This window comes from Coenobita brevimanus, chromosome 8, assembly GCF_032717465.1.
Source record: "Coenobita brevimanus isolate Jiangsu-jjx chromosome 8, ASM3271746v2, whole genome shotgun sequence".
Classification (NCBI taxonomy): Eukaryota; Metazoa; Arthropoda; class Malacostraca; order Decapoda; family Coenobitidae; genus Coenobita; species Coenobita brevimanus.
In genome coordinates, this window is record NC_136961.1 from 5,727,654 (window position 1) to 5,743,901 (window position 16,248).

A 16,248-nucleotide genomic window follows, 5' to 3' on the forward strand; every position below is an offset into this window, starting at 1 on the left:
TAAATGTTTACCTGATAACACTTGAATATTTGCTACTATTGTCATGCACTGTCATGATCAACAGTTTGCCAACAATTCTCCTGCCGACTCTGGCCATGCATAGTGTTATACGAGACTTTATACAGTAACACTATGAAACACCAAACTGATTTAAGCAAGGATATTCCGGTTCTCTGATATGTAGGGAAGTGTGAGAAACGTTCAAGTACATAATGTTGGCGTGGGATAGCTAATGAACTATTGCTCATGTTATTACATAATTCCTTCGGCTACAGAACTCCTACAGTAGATACAGCCGTGAGTAGTACATCCAAGTATAGTCGGTTTGTTTTTGCCAGACGGAATTGGGCCACTACCATAACTTTAGTACTTAGTCGTGGCTGCACGAAATTCATGAGCCTCAGTTATGAGGAAGAAGAGAAAAATCTCACTGATTACAGTACTCAGAAAACTGATCTCCCAGCCTGACTATGCAGCCTTCAGCTGAGCTGGAACAAGATATGGATCATTATCACATTTCAGTAAATGTATTAACTCCTCCCCCACAGGACTATTCTCTCGCGTGATCGCTCAGTCTGGTAGCGCCCTGTGTCCGCGGGGCATCACCCGCACTGCTGGCCAGACCGCCAAGATGGTCGCCAAGGCCCTATCCTGCCCCACCGACCTAGGCAGCCAGAAGATGCTGGCGTGCCTCCAGGCTCTCGACGCACGCCAGATCGTCTACCAAACATACGACTTGTTCGTGAGTGGCTGTAGTGATATTATAACATTCCCGGGTCAAGATTACCATAGTTTAGATTAACCTCGTATCCTATCTCATTTTCATTTGCAGAAAAAAGGGGGAGGTTTCTGTTTCCTCATTTCCTTATCCTTCTTCCACTGATGAAAGAGTTCCCTCTTATTAATACTTTCAACTAGGCAATGATTTTGTTGAATGAAGGGAAAGTGGGAGAACTCTGTACTCTTTGTCATTCCTGCAGAAACAAATATTGAGTTACAGAGAGAGTTGTCACTCAGTTTGTTCGTGAATATCAATTGTGATTTGCACCGCATGAACCTTACGAGTATATCACTGGCTTTGAATGTTTCATAGCATGTATTCAGCAGCATTTTGTTTTGCATGTTACGTGTTATACCTCCTGTAGCTTTCCCTACAAAAGTTTCTTTGCCTTCCTCTCTTAGTGTTTCCCTCTCTTATCATGGAAACTAGTTGTCATTCTGTTGGTAGAGCCTTTTAGATTAAGCCCATGGGGAAAGTTGGTTCATGGGGAAAGCAGGTGCATGGAGAGTGTAGGTCCATACAGTGAACAGGAATCTCATTTCATGGAAGTGAAATAGGTCCGTCAGAGAAAGAAGTAAATCCTCCCAAGGGAGTTAATATGCCCATGGGGAAATAGTCATGTCTCTCATTAAGGGCAATGCTTCCATGGAGGAATGAAAAAGACCTTCCTCACAATGGGAAAAATGGCCCGTGAGGAAGAGGTAAGTTCCCAAGTGTGGGAAAAATATGTCTATGGTGACAAGAGGCCAATGAGAAAAACAGGTCCATGATGGGAATAGGCCATAGAAATAGGTTCATGGTGGGAATAGGCCACAGAAATAGGTTCATGGTGGGAATAGGCCACAGAAATAGGTTCATGGTGGGAATAGGCCATAGAAATAGGCATCAGAGAAAACTGGATTATTGTACAGAGTTCGTACCTTCTTCAATGACGAGCAGTCAACCATATTTTACAAATCACATGCGCTGTTAGCTTGAATATTGCTCACCCTTATCGAATGGATGTGGGAAGTTACACTTAAACAAACCAAAATAATCAGAACAGAACTATTAAAATAAATAATCACCGAATAATTAAAATTAACTATCACCAATACACATAAGAAGGAATGTTCCCTCCTTTGCATTATTTTCGATACATATATGGCAAATTCTCAGACAAAGTTGCATTCCTTGTGCCACCTCTTCGCCTGCCGCCGTTCTACGTGGGCATCTAGTAGCGCTCATGATGACTGTGACAGTCATATTGAAGAACTTCTGTCTAGACGAATTCCTTCATTCACCAAATGGCTTCTCCCTGGAATTTGTTTCTTTAGACTAGTTCCCACCAAACTTCAACCCACAGCCGTTCCTGTCTGTTTCAGATTTTTTGTGAATGGAGAACATCTGTAGTCTGGTGTATGGATTTTTAAAAATTTGAATTGTTTTTCCTTTCTCAATTTGTCATCTGTTTAAAAACTGATATAAATACGTTCGCTGGGATTAAAGAGACTGATTTCGAAGCAATATGAAAAGCGCCAGGCCTGTTATTACCGTCAGTACATGCCGCCCATGTTGATCCCGTGAGGGCTGGTATGTGGTGTTGCTGTTTTCAGGGTTGGTGCATTCTTAAGTTGTTTCTACTTAACCCCAGTCCTGGCCGTAGCTAGAGGAAAGTTGTAGAAAGGGTTTCGCACCAAAGGAAGTAGTGGTAGTTTTCAGTTATGTTAGATACACAAGAATCAGACAGCAGTGACACTAATACTCGCTGTAGAGAATAGCTTCGAATCACAACCAAGAAGTCTTAGTTTACTACGAAACAAAGGCCATGACTTTCAGCCAGTAAGAAGGGTGGAGGATGAGCAGAGACTATGGCTGATGAGTGAACATGTTACGTCTATTGACCCTGTGGGATAGACTCATTCAGTATTCATGGGTGGTGCTGGTAATGGTATTGGTGTGTCAGGACAAGCAAATGCTCGTCCATCGTCCCCTGTCAGTATTGTACCCTATCTATCTGTCTATCTAACCATCTATAACCAGAAACATTAATCCCGTAAGGGGTGGCCACAAACCAATCCCCTCCAAGTCACCCTGTCCCCCACCATTTCGCTACCCTCCCCCCAACTCACACACCCCTCTCTCGTATACACCTCCACTCCATCCCTCCATCTCATCCTCGGCCTCCCCATCTCTCTGCCCCCCTCCTTCTCACTCACACTCTCCTCGTTAGTCTCTCGCTCTCCATCCTCACCACATGGGCAAACTACCACTTCACTCCCGGAAAACAATTAAATAAAAAAAAGAACAAGAAACCTCAGACCAAGACTGACCAAAAGGTGATGCCTAAGGACCGAACAAAGGACATGGTACGGATTGTGACATGGGACGTATGGGGTGCAAATGATTAGGTGAAAGAGATAGAGATTGTCCAGGTGCTTCAGGGCGAGAAAGTGGATGTTTGTGGATTAATTGAAACTAAAGGGGGAGGTGACAGTGTGAGAGAATGGGAGTATGGATGGAGAATATGCGCGGGAGTTGGTGAAAATGAGAGGGAAGAGAAGGAGTGTGTATTGTTGTGAGTAACAGATGAAAAGGGAATATAAGAGAGTATGGATCAGTTGGCTCAAGGACTGTGTGGGTAAGATTGAGGGTTGGACTACAAACGTGGGCGATTGTGTGCGTGTATGTGCCAACGCAAGATCGTGCAAGCAGAGTGAGAGAAGAGTTCTGGATAAATGTGGAAACGTGCATGGAAAAGTTTGAAAGGAATGAGAGAGTATTTTGAATTGGAGATATGAATGGAAAAGCATTGAACGTGATAGTGGATGGAGTAGTTGGTGAGTGGGGTGTGTCTGCAGAGATGGATAAGATTGGCAATGCTCTGGTGGACATTTGTGCCGGGAGGTGGTTGGTGATAGCCAGTACCCCACTCAGACACAAAATGATCCATAGGTATACGTGGCGAATGATGGGAAGGGTGGGTGGTGAACTGAGTGAACGGAAGGCAATGATTGATTATGTGTGTGTAGATGCTAGGATGAAAAAGTGTATAATGGATGCAAGAGCATATAGAGGCTGGGGAAGCTGACTATCTGACCACCATTTGCTGGTGGTGAGAATCAAGATCCAAATGAAATGGAGAAATAGAAGAAGGGAAGGAGAGGAGGAAGTAGGTCATGCAAGGCGGGTGGAAAGGTTACAAGAGGATGGGAAAAAGGGCAGAATATAAGAGAGAAGTGGAGGAGAGATTAAGTAAATATGGACTGGAGCAGATGGCGAACGTGGAACGTATGTGCAAGATATTCACAGAAGAAATCTGTGCAGCATGTGAGGTGGTGTGTGGGGTGAAGAGAAGACGAAAAAAGGTGCAGTGAACAGCATGGTAGAATGAAGAGGTGAGAGAGGCTGTGGCACAAAAGAAGAAAGCATATAGTGAGTGGATGAGAAGCAAGGGCGTGGAAGAAGTTGGGAGACGGAAGAGAGAGTTATATGTAGAGAGGAAGAGAGAGGTGAAAAGATTAGTAAGAGAGAGTAAGAAGAGAGTGGATGAGGAATTTGGAAGGAATATGAGTGTAAAGTGGAGGGAATGTAAGAAAATGTTTAGAAAAGGGGTAAAGAGAGTTAGACAGGGTGTCAAAGAAGTTAGTCGGGGAGTGAAGGATAAAAATGGTAAATTACTAGTGGAGAAGGGAGAAAAAGTGAGCAGATGGAGAGAACACTTTAAGTAATTGTTGAACATAAAGAATGTCAGTAATGCGAGTATAAGTGGCTGGGGAATGGCTGGGAGAAGAAGGGATGTGAGAAGAGAGGAAAAAATCAGCAGGATGGAAGTTGTGGAAGCAATGAAGAAAGTCAAAATGAGGAAAGCCCCAGGAGATGATGGAGTGTGTGGTGAAATGCTGAAGCATGGGGGAGAGATAGTACCAGAATGCATAGGCGAATCTAGACGGCTATTCTGGAGGGAGGGGGGGCTAGCAAGAAACGGGCACCGTAGACGGCTATTCTGGGGGTGGGGGGGGAAGCAAGAAAGGGGCGCCCGCTAGTAGCCAACCTATTTAAATTTTCACTACTTACTACGTATATATCTAATTCTTATGAGTACCTTTTGGAAGGTTAGGCCAAACATACAGTGAACGATTTCTATAGGAAAACGGTCAATAACGTGCCCATTTCCACACACACAAACACATGTTTTGAAAGATACTTTTTGTGTACGGCATCTATATGTCTGGATAACTGTGAGGTGCCCGACGTTTCTTCTTGCCGGTGGCCCTAGGAGCTGAAAGGAACAAGAGGCGCAGCAAACAACTGGAAGGAATTACAGAGGGGCGCCAACATACCTCCTGGGGGGGTCCATGGCCCCAGTCTCCCCCCCCCTCTAAATCCACCCGTGGTAGAATGGATGTGGAAGACGTGCAGATTGGCCAGGGAGAAAGACAGAGTCCCGGAGGATTTGAAGTCAGGAATAATTATTCCCTTGTACAAGGAATAAGGGGAAAAAAAAGTGTGTGGTAATCATAGGGGTATTTGTCTTCTTAGTGTAACAAGAAAAGTATGTGGTAGGATACTTACTGACAAAGTTAGGGAAATAACAGAGAAAGTAGTTAGAGAAGATCAGGGAGGTTTTAGGAAGGGAAGAGGTTGTGTAGATCAGATATTCATTCTCGGATCTTAAGTGGAAAAGTATCTAGAGAAGGGAAATAAGTTGTATGCAGCCTTTATGGATTTTTTTTTTACGTTAGGAAGAAGGAACCAAAGGCCACGAGCCCGTAATAACTGTTCCTTCCAAGAGAAAAACGAAATACAAAAGAGCCAAATTAAAAATCCGATCATTTCGAGATGCATGGACACACTGCGTTTGAAAGACTGGAGATCATAGCTAGTAGGAAATACAGACAGAGGGAGACAGTTCCAGAGTTGACCTGTTGCATAAATGAAGGACTGGGAGCAAAGGTTAACTCATGCATTAGAGAGTTGGACAGAAAAGGGATGAGAGTTTGCTGCTAGACGGGTGCTACGCTCCCGTCGCAGAAATGGAGGAAAACAAGCAGGCAGTTCAGAGGAGCAGTGACCATTGAAGTAGCGATATAAAAGAGATAAAGATGCAACAGTGCGGAGAAGACACAGAGGTTGAAGGGAGGCAGTAAGAGGAGAGTTAATGAGATGAAAAGACTTTGACTCCACCCTATTGAGAAGAGCTGTATGTGGGGAGCCCCCCCACACATGAGAGTTGTACTCTAAACAGGGGCGAATAAAACCCCTGTATAGAGTCAACAATTGTGCAGGGGTAAAGAAGGAACGGAGTCAGCTTAGCACACCCAATCTCTTGGAAGTAGATTTTACAAAAGAAATTTAATATGATCTTTCCAAGATAAAGTCCCGAGTGAATGAAACCCCAATCATGTTCAGGGATGATGCAGGATTAAGCTGAATATTATTAAACATTAATGGGTACACCTGTGGAATATTTTGACGGGTGGATAGGTGTAAGAACTGAGTCTTTGATGCATTAAAATCAACCAGATTATTTTTACCCCAGTCAGAGGTACGAGCCAAGTCAGACATTAGGTGTGCCATAGCCTCATCCCTTGTTTGTTGAAGTAACTGCTCAGATGGACGTAGCGGGAACCGAATGGAAAGGTGAAGGGTGGAGTCATCAGTGTACGAGTGGATAGAGTTAGATGTACAGCTTAGAATGTCACTGATGAATAAAAGGAAGAGAGTTGGTGATAGGACGGAGCCCTGAGGAACACCACTGTTGATAGTTCTAGGAGAAGAACGATGGCCGTCTACAACAGCAGCTATAGAACGATCAGGAAGGAAGCTATAGATGAAGGCACAGGTAGAAAGATAGAAACCGTAAGAGGGCAGTTTGGAAATTAAAGATTTATGCTAGACTCGATCGAAAGCCTTTGAGATGTCAAGTGCAATGGCAAAGCTTTCGCCAAAGTCCCGAAAGGAGGATGACCAGGAGTCTGAAAGGTAGGTGAGAAGATCGCCAGTGGATCGTCCCGGACGGAACCCATACTGACGATCAGAAAGAAGGTTGTGATAGGAAAGATGCTTTTAAATTTTTCTGTTAAGAATTGACTCGAAAACTTTTGAGACACAAGATGTTAAAGCAACTGGACAATAGAGGGTTGGGAATGGTCACCCCTCTTTGGGACTGGCTGAATTTGGAGAAAGCATATGAGAGGGTGAGAAGACAAGGATTGTGGAAAGTATTAAGAGCATATGGAGTAGATAGGAAGTTGTTGAAGGCCGTGAAGAGTATGTATGAGGATGCTAAGCCTGCAATGCGTGTGGATAGTGAACTGAGTGAATTTTTCTATTTGAAGGTTGGATTGAAACAGAGATGTGTCATGTCTCCATGGTTGTTCAATCTGTACATGGATGGGGTTATAAAAGAGATACAATGTAGGGCAGTGGATGTTGGAGCGGCCCTAATGAGAAAGGGCGGTGTTTGGAAACTCCCTGTACTGTTGCTTGCAAATGATATTGTGTTGTTAAGTGAAGACGAAGGAGAGCCGCAAGGCTTGGTGGATGAGTTTGGGAGAGTGTGGAAGAAACGGAATCTAAAGGTGAATGTAGAGAAGAATGAAGTTATAGTCCTCGAGAGAAGTGAAGTCAGTGAATCTACAGTGAGGCTGGATGAGGAGGAAATGGAAAATGTGAATCCGTTTAAGTATTTTTTTTTTTTTTTTAATGCGAGGAAGAAGGAACCAAAGGCCATGAGCCCGCAGTAACAGTTCCCTCCAAGGGAAAAACAAAATACAATATAGAGCCAAATTCAAGATCCGATCATTTTGAGATGCCTGGACACACTGCGTTTGAAAGACTGGAGATCATTGGCAGCAGGAAATACAGACAGAGGCAGACAGTTCCAGAGCTGACCTGTTGCATAAATGAAAGACTGGGAGTAACGGTTAACTCTTGCATTAGAGAGTTGGACAGAAAAAGAATGAGAGTTTGCTGCCAGACGGATGCTACGCGCCCGTCGTAGAGGTGGAGGAGTGCAAGCAGACAGTTCAGAGGAGCAGTGACCATTAAAGTAGCGATAGAAAAGAGATAAAGATGCAACAGTGCGGCGAAGAGACAGAGGTTGAAGGGAGTCAGTAAGAGGAGGAGAGTTAATGAGACGAAAAGCCTTTGACTCCACCCTATTGAGAAGAGCTGTATGTGGGGAGCCTCCCCACACATGAGAGTTGTACTCCACACAGGGGCGGATAAAACCCCTGTATAGAGTCAACAATTGCACAGGGGTAAAGAAAGAGCAGAGTCGGCTTAGCACACCCAATCGCTTGGAAGCAGATTTTACAAGAGATGTAATATGATCTTTCCAAGATAAGTCCCGAGTAAATGAAACCCCAAGCATGTTTAAGGATGATGCAGGATTAAGCTGAATATTATTAAACATTAGTGGGTATACCTGTGGAAGATTTTGTCAGGTTGATAGGTGTAACAACTGAGTCTTAGATGCATTAAAGACAACCATATTATTTTTACCCCAGTCAGAGATACGAGCCAAGTCAGACATTAGGTGTGCCATAGTCTCATCCCTTGTTTGTTGAAGTAACTGTTGAGATGGGCGTTGCGGGAACCGAATGGAAAGGTGAAGGGTGGAGTCATCAGCTTATGAGTGAATAGGGTTAGATGTACAGCTTAGAAGATCATTGATGAATAAAAGGAAGAGAGTTGGTGATAGGACAGAGCCCTGAGGAACACCACTGTTGATAGATCTAGGAGAAGAACGATGGCCGTCTACAACAGCAGCTATAGAACGACCAGAAAGGAAGCTAGCGATGAAGGCACAGATAGAAGGATAGAAACCGTAGGAGGGCAGTTTGGAAATTAAAGATTTATGCCAGACTCGATCGAAAGCCTTTGAGATGTCAAGTGCAATGGCAAAGCTTTCGCCAAAGTCCCGAAAGGAGGATGACCAGGAGTCTAAAAGGTAGGTGAGAAGATCGCCAGTGGAGCGTCCCTGACGGAACCCATACTGACGATCGGAAAGAAGGTTGTGATAGGAAAGATGCCTTAAAATTTTTCTATTAAGAACTGACTCGAAAACTTTTGAAATACAGGACGTTAAAGCAATTGGTCGATAGTTGGAGGGTTGGGAGTGGTCACCCTTCTTTGGGGCTGGCTGAATGAGAGCAAACTTCCAGCAAGAAGGAAAGGTACAAGTTGACAGACAAAGACGAAAGAGTTTGCCTAGGCAGGGTGTAAGCACAGAAGCACAGTTCTTGAGAACAACAGGAGGGACCCCATCAGGCCCATATGCCTTGTTAGTACTGAGGCCAGTGATGGCAGAAAATACATCAACTGAAGAAATTTAAGTATGTGGATAGTGTGTTGAGAAAGGATGGAAGTTTAGAGGGTGAAGTGCTTGAAAGGGTACAACGAGGACGAGAGGTTGCTGGTTCCTTGACATCAGTGATAAGAAACAGGGAAGTGAGCATGGAAGTGAAAAAGTTACTAGATAACAGTATGGTGATACCAATTCTAACGTATGGAAGTGAAGCTTGGACCTTGTTGGAGGGACGGAAGTCAAGAGCGAGAGCAGTGGAAATGACTTACTTGAGAGAAGTATGTGGGATCACATGGAGACAGACTTACAAATGAGGAAGTGAAGGAGTGTTGTGTTGTGGATGTGGATGTGATACGAAGCGTTAGTAGAATCATACTTAGGTGGTTTGGCCATGTGGAGAGGATGGAAAGTGAAAGACTGACAAGGAGAGTGTATGTGAGTGAAGTGGAAGGGGGGAGAGGAAGGAGGAGGCCAAGGATGAGATGGAGAGAAGGGGTGAAGAGGTATATGAGAGAGGGGGGTGTGAGCTGCAGGCAGGGCAGTGATATAGCGGGGGACAGGGCGACATGGAGGCGATTTATTTGTGTCCACCCTATACGAGATTAAGGCGTCTGTCAATAGATAGACAGATACATAGTTTTCAACCAAATCCACATCTACACCACAGCACACCTTCACTTCCTCATTTGTGAGTCTGTCTCTCCATACAACCCCACATGCTTCTCTCAAATAACTCATTTCCACTGCTCTCAATTTTTACTTGTATTCTTGCAACAAGGTCGAAGTTTCGCTTCCATACGTTAGAGCTGGTATCACGATACTATTGTGCAATGACTTTTTTACTTCCATGCTCACTTCCCTATTTTTTATCACTGCTTTCAAAGAACTAGCAACCTCTCTTCCGTGTTCTACTCTTTCAAACACTTCATCCTCTATACTTCCATCTTTACTCATCACACTACCTAAGTCCTTATATCCCCTCAAATTTTCGATATCCTCTCTGTGACTTCAGTGACTTCATTTCTCTCGAAGACCATAACTTTACTTTTCCCTATATTAGTTTTAGATTCTGTTTATTACACACTATCCCAAACTCATTCAACAAGCCATAGAGTTCCCTTTCATCTTCATTAAACAATAGAGTATCATCAGCAAAAAACAGAACAGGAAGTTTCCAATCACTGCCATCTCTCATTAGGGCCGTGCCAACATCCACTGCCCTACCTTGTATCTCTTTTATATCCCAGTCCATATACTGACTGAGTAACCATGGAGACATAACACATCGCGGTTTCAATCCAACATTCAGACAGAAAAAAATCACTCCATTCACCATCCACACGCACTGCAGCTCTACCGCCCTCAATAATTACTCTTCATGGCATTCAACATCTTCCCATTTACTCCATATAGTCTTAAAATTTTCCTCATTCCTTGTCCATCCACTCTGTCATATACCTTCTCGAAACCCATTAAGGCCCCATACAACTTCTTTCCCTACTCTAGAAATTTTTCCAATAAAGATCTTAGGATAAATATCTGATCTACACAACCTCTTCCCCTCCTAAAACCTCCCTGTTCTTCTCCAGCTAATTCCCCCGTTATTTCCCTAATGCTGCCAATAACTATCCTACTATCTGGTTTTCCTATTATACTAAGAAGACAAAAGCCCCTATGATTTCCACACACTTCTTTTTCCTCTTTTCCTTTGTACAGGGGAATAATTATGCCTGACCTCCAATCCTCCAGGACTATCCCTTCCTCTCATGCCACTCTATACATCTTCCATTATCCATTCTTTTACTGTCTCTCACCAGTGGTTCAACATTTCACCGCATGCTCCACCAATTCCAAGGGATTTTGCCATTTCGACTTTCTTCATTGCGTCCACTGCTTACATCTTACTGGTCTCTTCCTCCCTTCTCACTGTGTCCTGCCTTTCGTGATTCTCATTCTTCCCCTAACAGCGGATACTATTTATCGTGCTTATATATATTTTGTATGTCCTTTATGTTGTCACACAAAAATATCTCATCGGACTCCATCCGTAGTCACAGCCAGCAAGGAAGTGTCGGCGAACTTTTGATCGCGAAACTACAACTTGTGGCTGTGCTAGTGTGTGTGTGTGTGTGTGTGATGATGTTGTTAGAACTGTCAGTCTCCCAGCTCCCTTCTTCAGCTGAAAATTTACAGGCAGTCTTCATTCAATGGACAGTGGCAATGCCCCAGTGATTAATGTCGCTTAGATGGACATCTTTAGTGGAACCTTGAATGGAATCAAAATAACCAATGAATTGCCAACCAAAGCTTCTGGATATAAGAATTCTGGTCATATCCTAAAGCTTGTTTGTACAATCGGAGAAGGGAAGTTTGGGAGTTCAGGGGAGGACCGTACATGTGGCCGAAATTGGTTCTGGTACTGAGGCTGATAACGATAATATGTTTTTGTTGCTGACCAGGTACTAACGTGTTGGTGCTGATAAATGTGCTAACTCATGTTGCTGTTTACAGGAACGTGAATATGTTCTTGTTGACAGGACTGGAGCATAATGCCGGTGCTCATGGCACCCCGAGTGGACGGGGTATACCTGCCTGCCGAGCCTGGTCAGCTAATGAGAGAAGGCAAAATCGCCAACGTGGACCTCATGTCAGGCACTGACAAGGATGAAGGCGCTTTATTTTCGCTCAGTAGGTATTGCATGGACAGTGTTTTATGTACACATTGTTACGAGATAGATGATTGTATCATTCACCCCATTAAACTGGATCATTCCTTCTTAGTTTATTCTTGCTTCTACTAGACATTTATATTAAGGTTAAGAGTGGCTTCCTGAACTGGAGGGTTTACGTATCCCTTCACTGTTCCCTTCAGAACAAGATATTGTTCCTGGTTTCAAAATGTCTAAGGTGCCATGAATAAATCAAAAATATCTGTCAGAGGGTTGAAGGGGTTGCAACTGAGGGACGACACGACAGTACAAGTGGGCCCCATCCCCTCTTGTGTTGCTGCAATATTTACAATATTTACGGTATGCATGGGTGAAAGGTAGTTTTTCCCCTTCACTTAGATCTTGACTGTGGTTCATATTAACCACATCGTATCCTATCAGGGATTCTAAATATGAGCATCGAAATCTGAGATACTGCATTCCCAATTATATTCATAGGTTATCAGAATACCGCAGAGAATCCTGAATATAGTAGTTATGAGTAAATGAATCATTCACAGACTCTGCAGTTTAAAAATCGACTTGATTTGATAACACTATGGGGGTGCGATGAACAAAATGCACACAAATACGTCTAGCTACACTAATAGTCCCAATAAAAACTATGCAACCGAACTTTACAGCATCCAATTAAGAGAACAGAACAAAAGCAATACAACATAAACATGTCACAAAGTTATTTGTTTTAGCAACGGTTGAACTGACAAAGCAATAGCCTGCAAAACACACCTTCAGAAACTTCTTCAATGGATAGCCTACTCATAAACATTCCAAGCTCAATAGTTCTTTCACCTTAACTAGAGGATATTTTCGTTCTGTTTGCAGCCCATTTTTGTAAAAATATAGGAAAGTAAGACCCCACTCGCCTCTCTCTCTCTCTCTCTCTCTCTCTCTCTCACACACACACACACACACACACACACACACACACACACACACACACACACACACACACACAGTGGTAACGTTCCCGCTTGCCAACTGGTGGACGGGAGTTCGCGCCTCGCTCAGGTTGCGAAAAAGTTTCCCTGACGAAGTAGGTGGTTACTGTTCCCCTTGAGCAAGGGGACGGGTGTGTGCGTGTGTGAAGGTCACAGCCTTGCCCTTAGATCGGACTATATGAGCTCTCAGCTCGCTTCCGGGAGGGTAAAAGCTGACCATCACGACCATCAAGTGATCCTGACCGACCCGGTGAATTACACACACACACACACACACACACACACACACACACAAATGAATTTTATGTTAACCCATTAGCGCCCAGTGTCCTCAATATAGGACAGGACTGGGCATTTTCAACATTTAATACAGAAGGAAACCCCAGGGAAAGGACCTATGAGCTTCGCGACTCTGAGCCGATAGGCTCAGGGCTGTACGCTTAGCACCCTTCCAGCAAAATCCCTCGCACAGGAACTCGGGGAGCCAGTGAGTTAATAAATGAAATATTAATTAAAATCAGGGTGGGTGGAGAGTGGGCAAGACAGATAGTAGATGGTTCTTGCTTGGCTGGCTAGTTGTGACATACTTAAGATGTCGCTGGGGGAATCCCACCTAACTGGCCTGTTCCTTTTTATCATTCATTGTAACCTTGGGGCTGACCAGAGCATGTCGACCACTAAGACGAATGCACACCGTCAGCAGGAGATGATTCATTTGATATCTAATTCCTCAAAATCGGTCCATAAATGCGGCCAATATAATGTGAACGAATGAGCTGATGGACAGAAACCTTTGTTAAGTCAACCTCACCAAGGCCCGTGATTTCATCGTGAGGGACATTAAGGCAAATCTCTGAATTGGGTTGATGCAGGGATTGTTTAATACTTAACTATTTTTATGGGCTATTTACCATCCATTTGTGGTCCAATGATCTGCTGATCAGTAATATTAAATACCTGTTTACACATTTCACTCTATGTACTTGTCACATTAAATCACTAATGTGATTTGTAATTCAGAATTGTAATGTAAGTACACTCAGTACTGAGGATTATTCAGCTACAGATTCACCCGAGGTGATGATTGTTTTGGTGGTGGATTCCAGTATATTCCACAATCCTAGTGTTTCACCACGATGTTATTCCTTAAACAGAGACCTGGCCGATCACTTATTGGGAAGAGGGTGAGAAATCTTGAAATTCGGTAGCGTGAAATATACCAGACTGGGAGATCGTACACCGGAGGATGAATTCCACTTTTATTATTTTCTTTATGCATAAGCGATTTGTGTATCTACTCACATTTTTCTCTGTTTTGTTTCGATTTTCAGGTTTGTATGCCTTCGACAATCTTAAGAAAGCAATTGAGGATAACTTTTCTGTGATTGGACCCACCATAATTGGCCTTTCAAAAGACATCCCTGGTAGAGAAAGTTTGGCCAGGGGGGTGTACGAGTATTACCTTGGAGGCACACACATCACCACGGACAATGCTGAACAGGTCACCCAGGTAACAGCACAACCACAGTTCTGTTCTCAGCGTTTTCACTGTCTCTTTTCTGTTCAGTGAAGTAGACCCAAAATGAAGTTAGGGACAGCAGTTCCTCAAATAGTCCAACACTCTTGCTTCTTATTTTCCTCTGTCAACTAATCTTCCCAAGCAGAAAGAGGCATCTGGTTTTTCTCTTTTACATGGTGCATTAAGGATGAAAGTAACAAACGTGTCATATGTGTGATAGTAAATGTAGTGGAATGTTAGAACTTATATTTCCTCTCGCCTCTCTTGCGTCACTCTCAATAAAATCTCAGTGAAAAATAGTGATGAATCAACAGCAACCAACAGTGATGACATTGATGTGTGGAAGGTGGTGATTAAGTGACTGCAGAAGTATACTGCTGCCGGAGAGGACGCTAGTTCGATCACAGGCTGGGACAGGGAATCAGGCTAACGACTTAAATTGTGTTACAACAGACTTTATTTACCGTCCACAAGACCCACCAGCGTCATAAAAACATCTAACTAATGCCATCATCCTAGTTCTAAATGAGAGCTTTAGCATTGTTATTCATAAGAACAGTAGCAGTTAATGCCAAAGTGATGACATACGAAAATGTGTGGCAGGCTGTGAAGCCTATGCCCAGAGTCGGACACATAAAAAAAAAAAAAAAAAAAAAAAAAAATGTAAGACAGTTGAGCTTTAGGAATCGGATTATCAGGTCTATACTCCATGTCAGACACACTGAAATTATACAGTAGCTAAAGAGAAAGTCAGCAGCATGGATTCCTGAAGATTTATTTCCAGGGTCAATGGAGAGCGAAGGAAGAGAAGCGACAAGACTTTGGCAGTGGACTGTATGTCTCAGCTTCAATATTAAGTGTATTTAAATATAAACCTTCTTTTTCACTTACAGCATATAAGCGATTGAGAGCATAATCTAATTCCCATCCATCCTCCCTGACAGATGATTGGCGACACTATCTTCCAAGTATGCCAAGATCTTACCGCCATTCACCACGCTTCTGTCAGCAAGAACAAAAAAACGTTCAGCTACGAATTCCGCCACAGAGGACAATATGGATTTCTCGACGGCATCCCGACTGATGTGGGCAAGGAATGTAAGTGACAAAGTCTGTATTACAATGGCACAGCAGGTTACGTAGCACTTCTTCCTTTGCAGTTTATTTTGCATGTTGTATATTATCATTCTGTTGTTCACTAACTGCATCATTTTAACGTAAAAATAAGTTGCATCAGTAAGACGCAAGAGACACCAAGGAACAAAGTGCAGCATAAATCGTTTAGGAAAACTTACTACGAAATCTCTAGGGCTCCTGTTGGTTTATTTGGCCGCAAAGCTTAGATGCTGAATTCTTAACACTTAGGCTATGGAGAAGTTCCTTAAGTTCAGTTGTCCGTTATCAGATGTACTGTCTCAGAGTACCGTAATTTATTATTTGCCAAAAGGTCATATGTGATACTTTTTAGCACTACTGGTTCACCAATTTTAACTTGTACATGAGTGATTGGCAGACCACCTAGAAGAAAAACTGAATCCAAACCTGGATAGCCAGAACATATGTCCAGGGTTACCAAAATTCTGTCATCAGGTTAGTCCCTCCCCTCACATGGGAGCCCGAAAAGGGATTTGCATTCCATCCCCATAGAACAGCTACAAAAATTTAAAAAGGAGAGATGGGATTGGGGTCAGGTTGTTTTGATTGGCTATGAAACAGATTTCTCGGGGGAACCCTCCTCAGGTGCTGGCGGGACAGGACTCTCGAGGCCCTGTCAGGCTGGCTCCTATCATGTTGACTGTTGGGTAAAACTTTCGAGACCCCAGCAGCTGGATAAAGGGAGAGGATCCACTCACCTCGGTCCTGTTTTTAAGACATGGTGGTACAGAGGAAACTCGAGCCCGAAGCTCCACACATTGGTTTAACCTTTGAAGGGCACTTTGGGTGGCGGTTTTCAATGTTCTACGGGTCTCAGAGCATCCAACAGC

General features: G+C 43.4%; 1 protein-coding gene across 1 annotated transcript in view; it reads left to right on the top strand.

The window, feature by feature from the left end:
• LOC145406313 (venom carboxylesterase-6-like) overlaps positions 1 to 16,248 on the top strand; it is a 92,226-nt gene that overhangs the window by 36,163 nt on the left and 39,815 nt on the right. The window contains exons 6-11 of the mRNA XM_080277480.1: positions 549 to 742; positions 11,612 to 11,762; positions 14,076 to 14,254; positions 15,208 to 15,361; positions 15,777 to 15,853; positions 16,004 to 16,065. Coding sequence (XP_080133606.1) covers positions 549 to 742; positions 11,612 to 11,762; positions 14,076 to 14,254; positions 15,208 to 15,361; positions 15,777 to 15,853; positions 16,004 to 16,065 — 817 coding nt within the window. The remainder of the gene's footprint in view (positions 1 to 548; positions 743 to 11,611; positions 11,763 to 14,075; positions 14,255 to 15,207; positions 15,362 to 15,776; positions 15,854 to 16,003; positions 16,066 to 16,248) is intronic.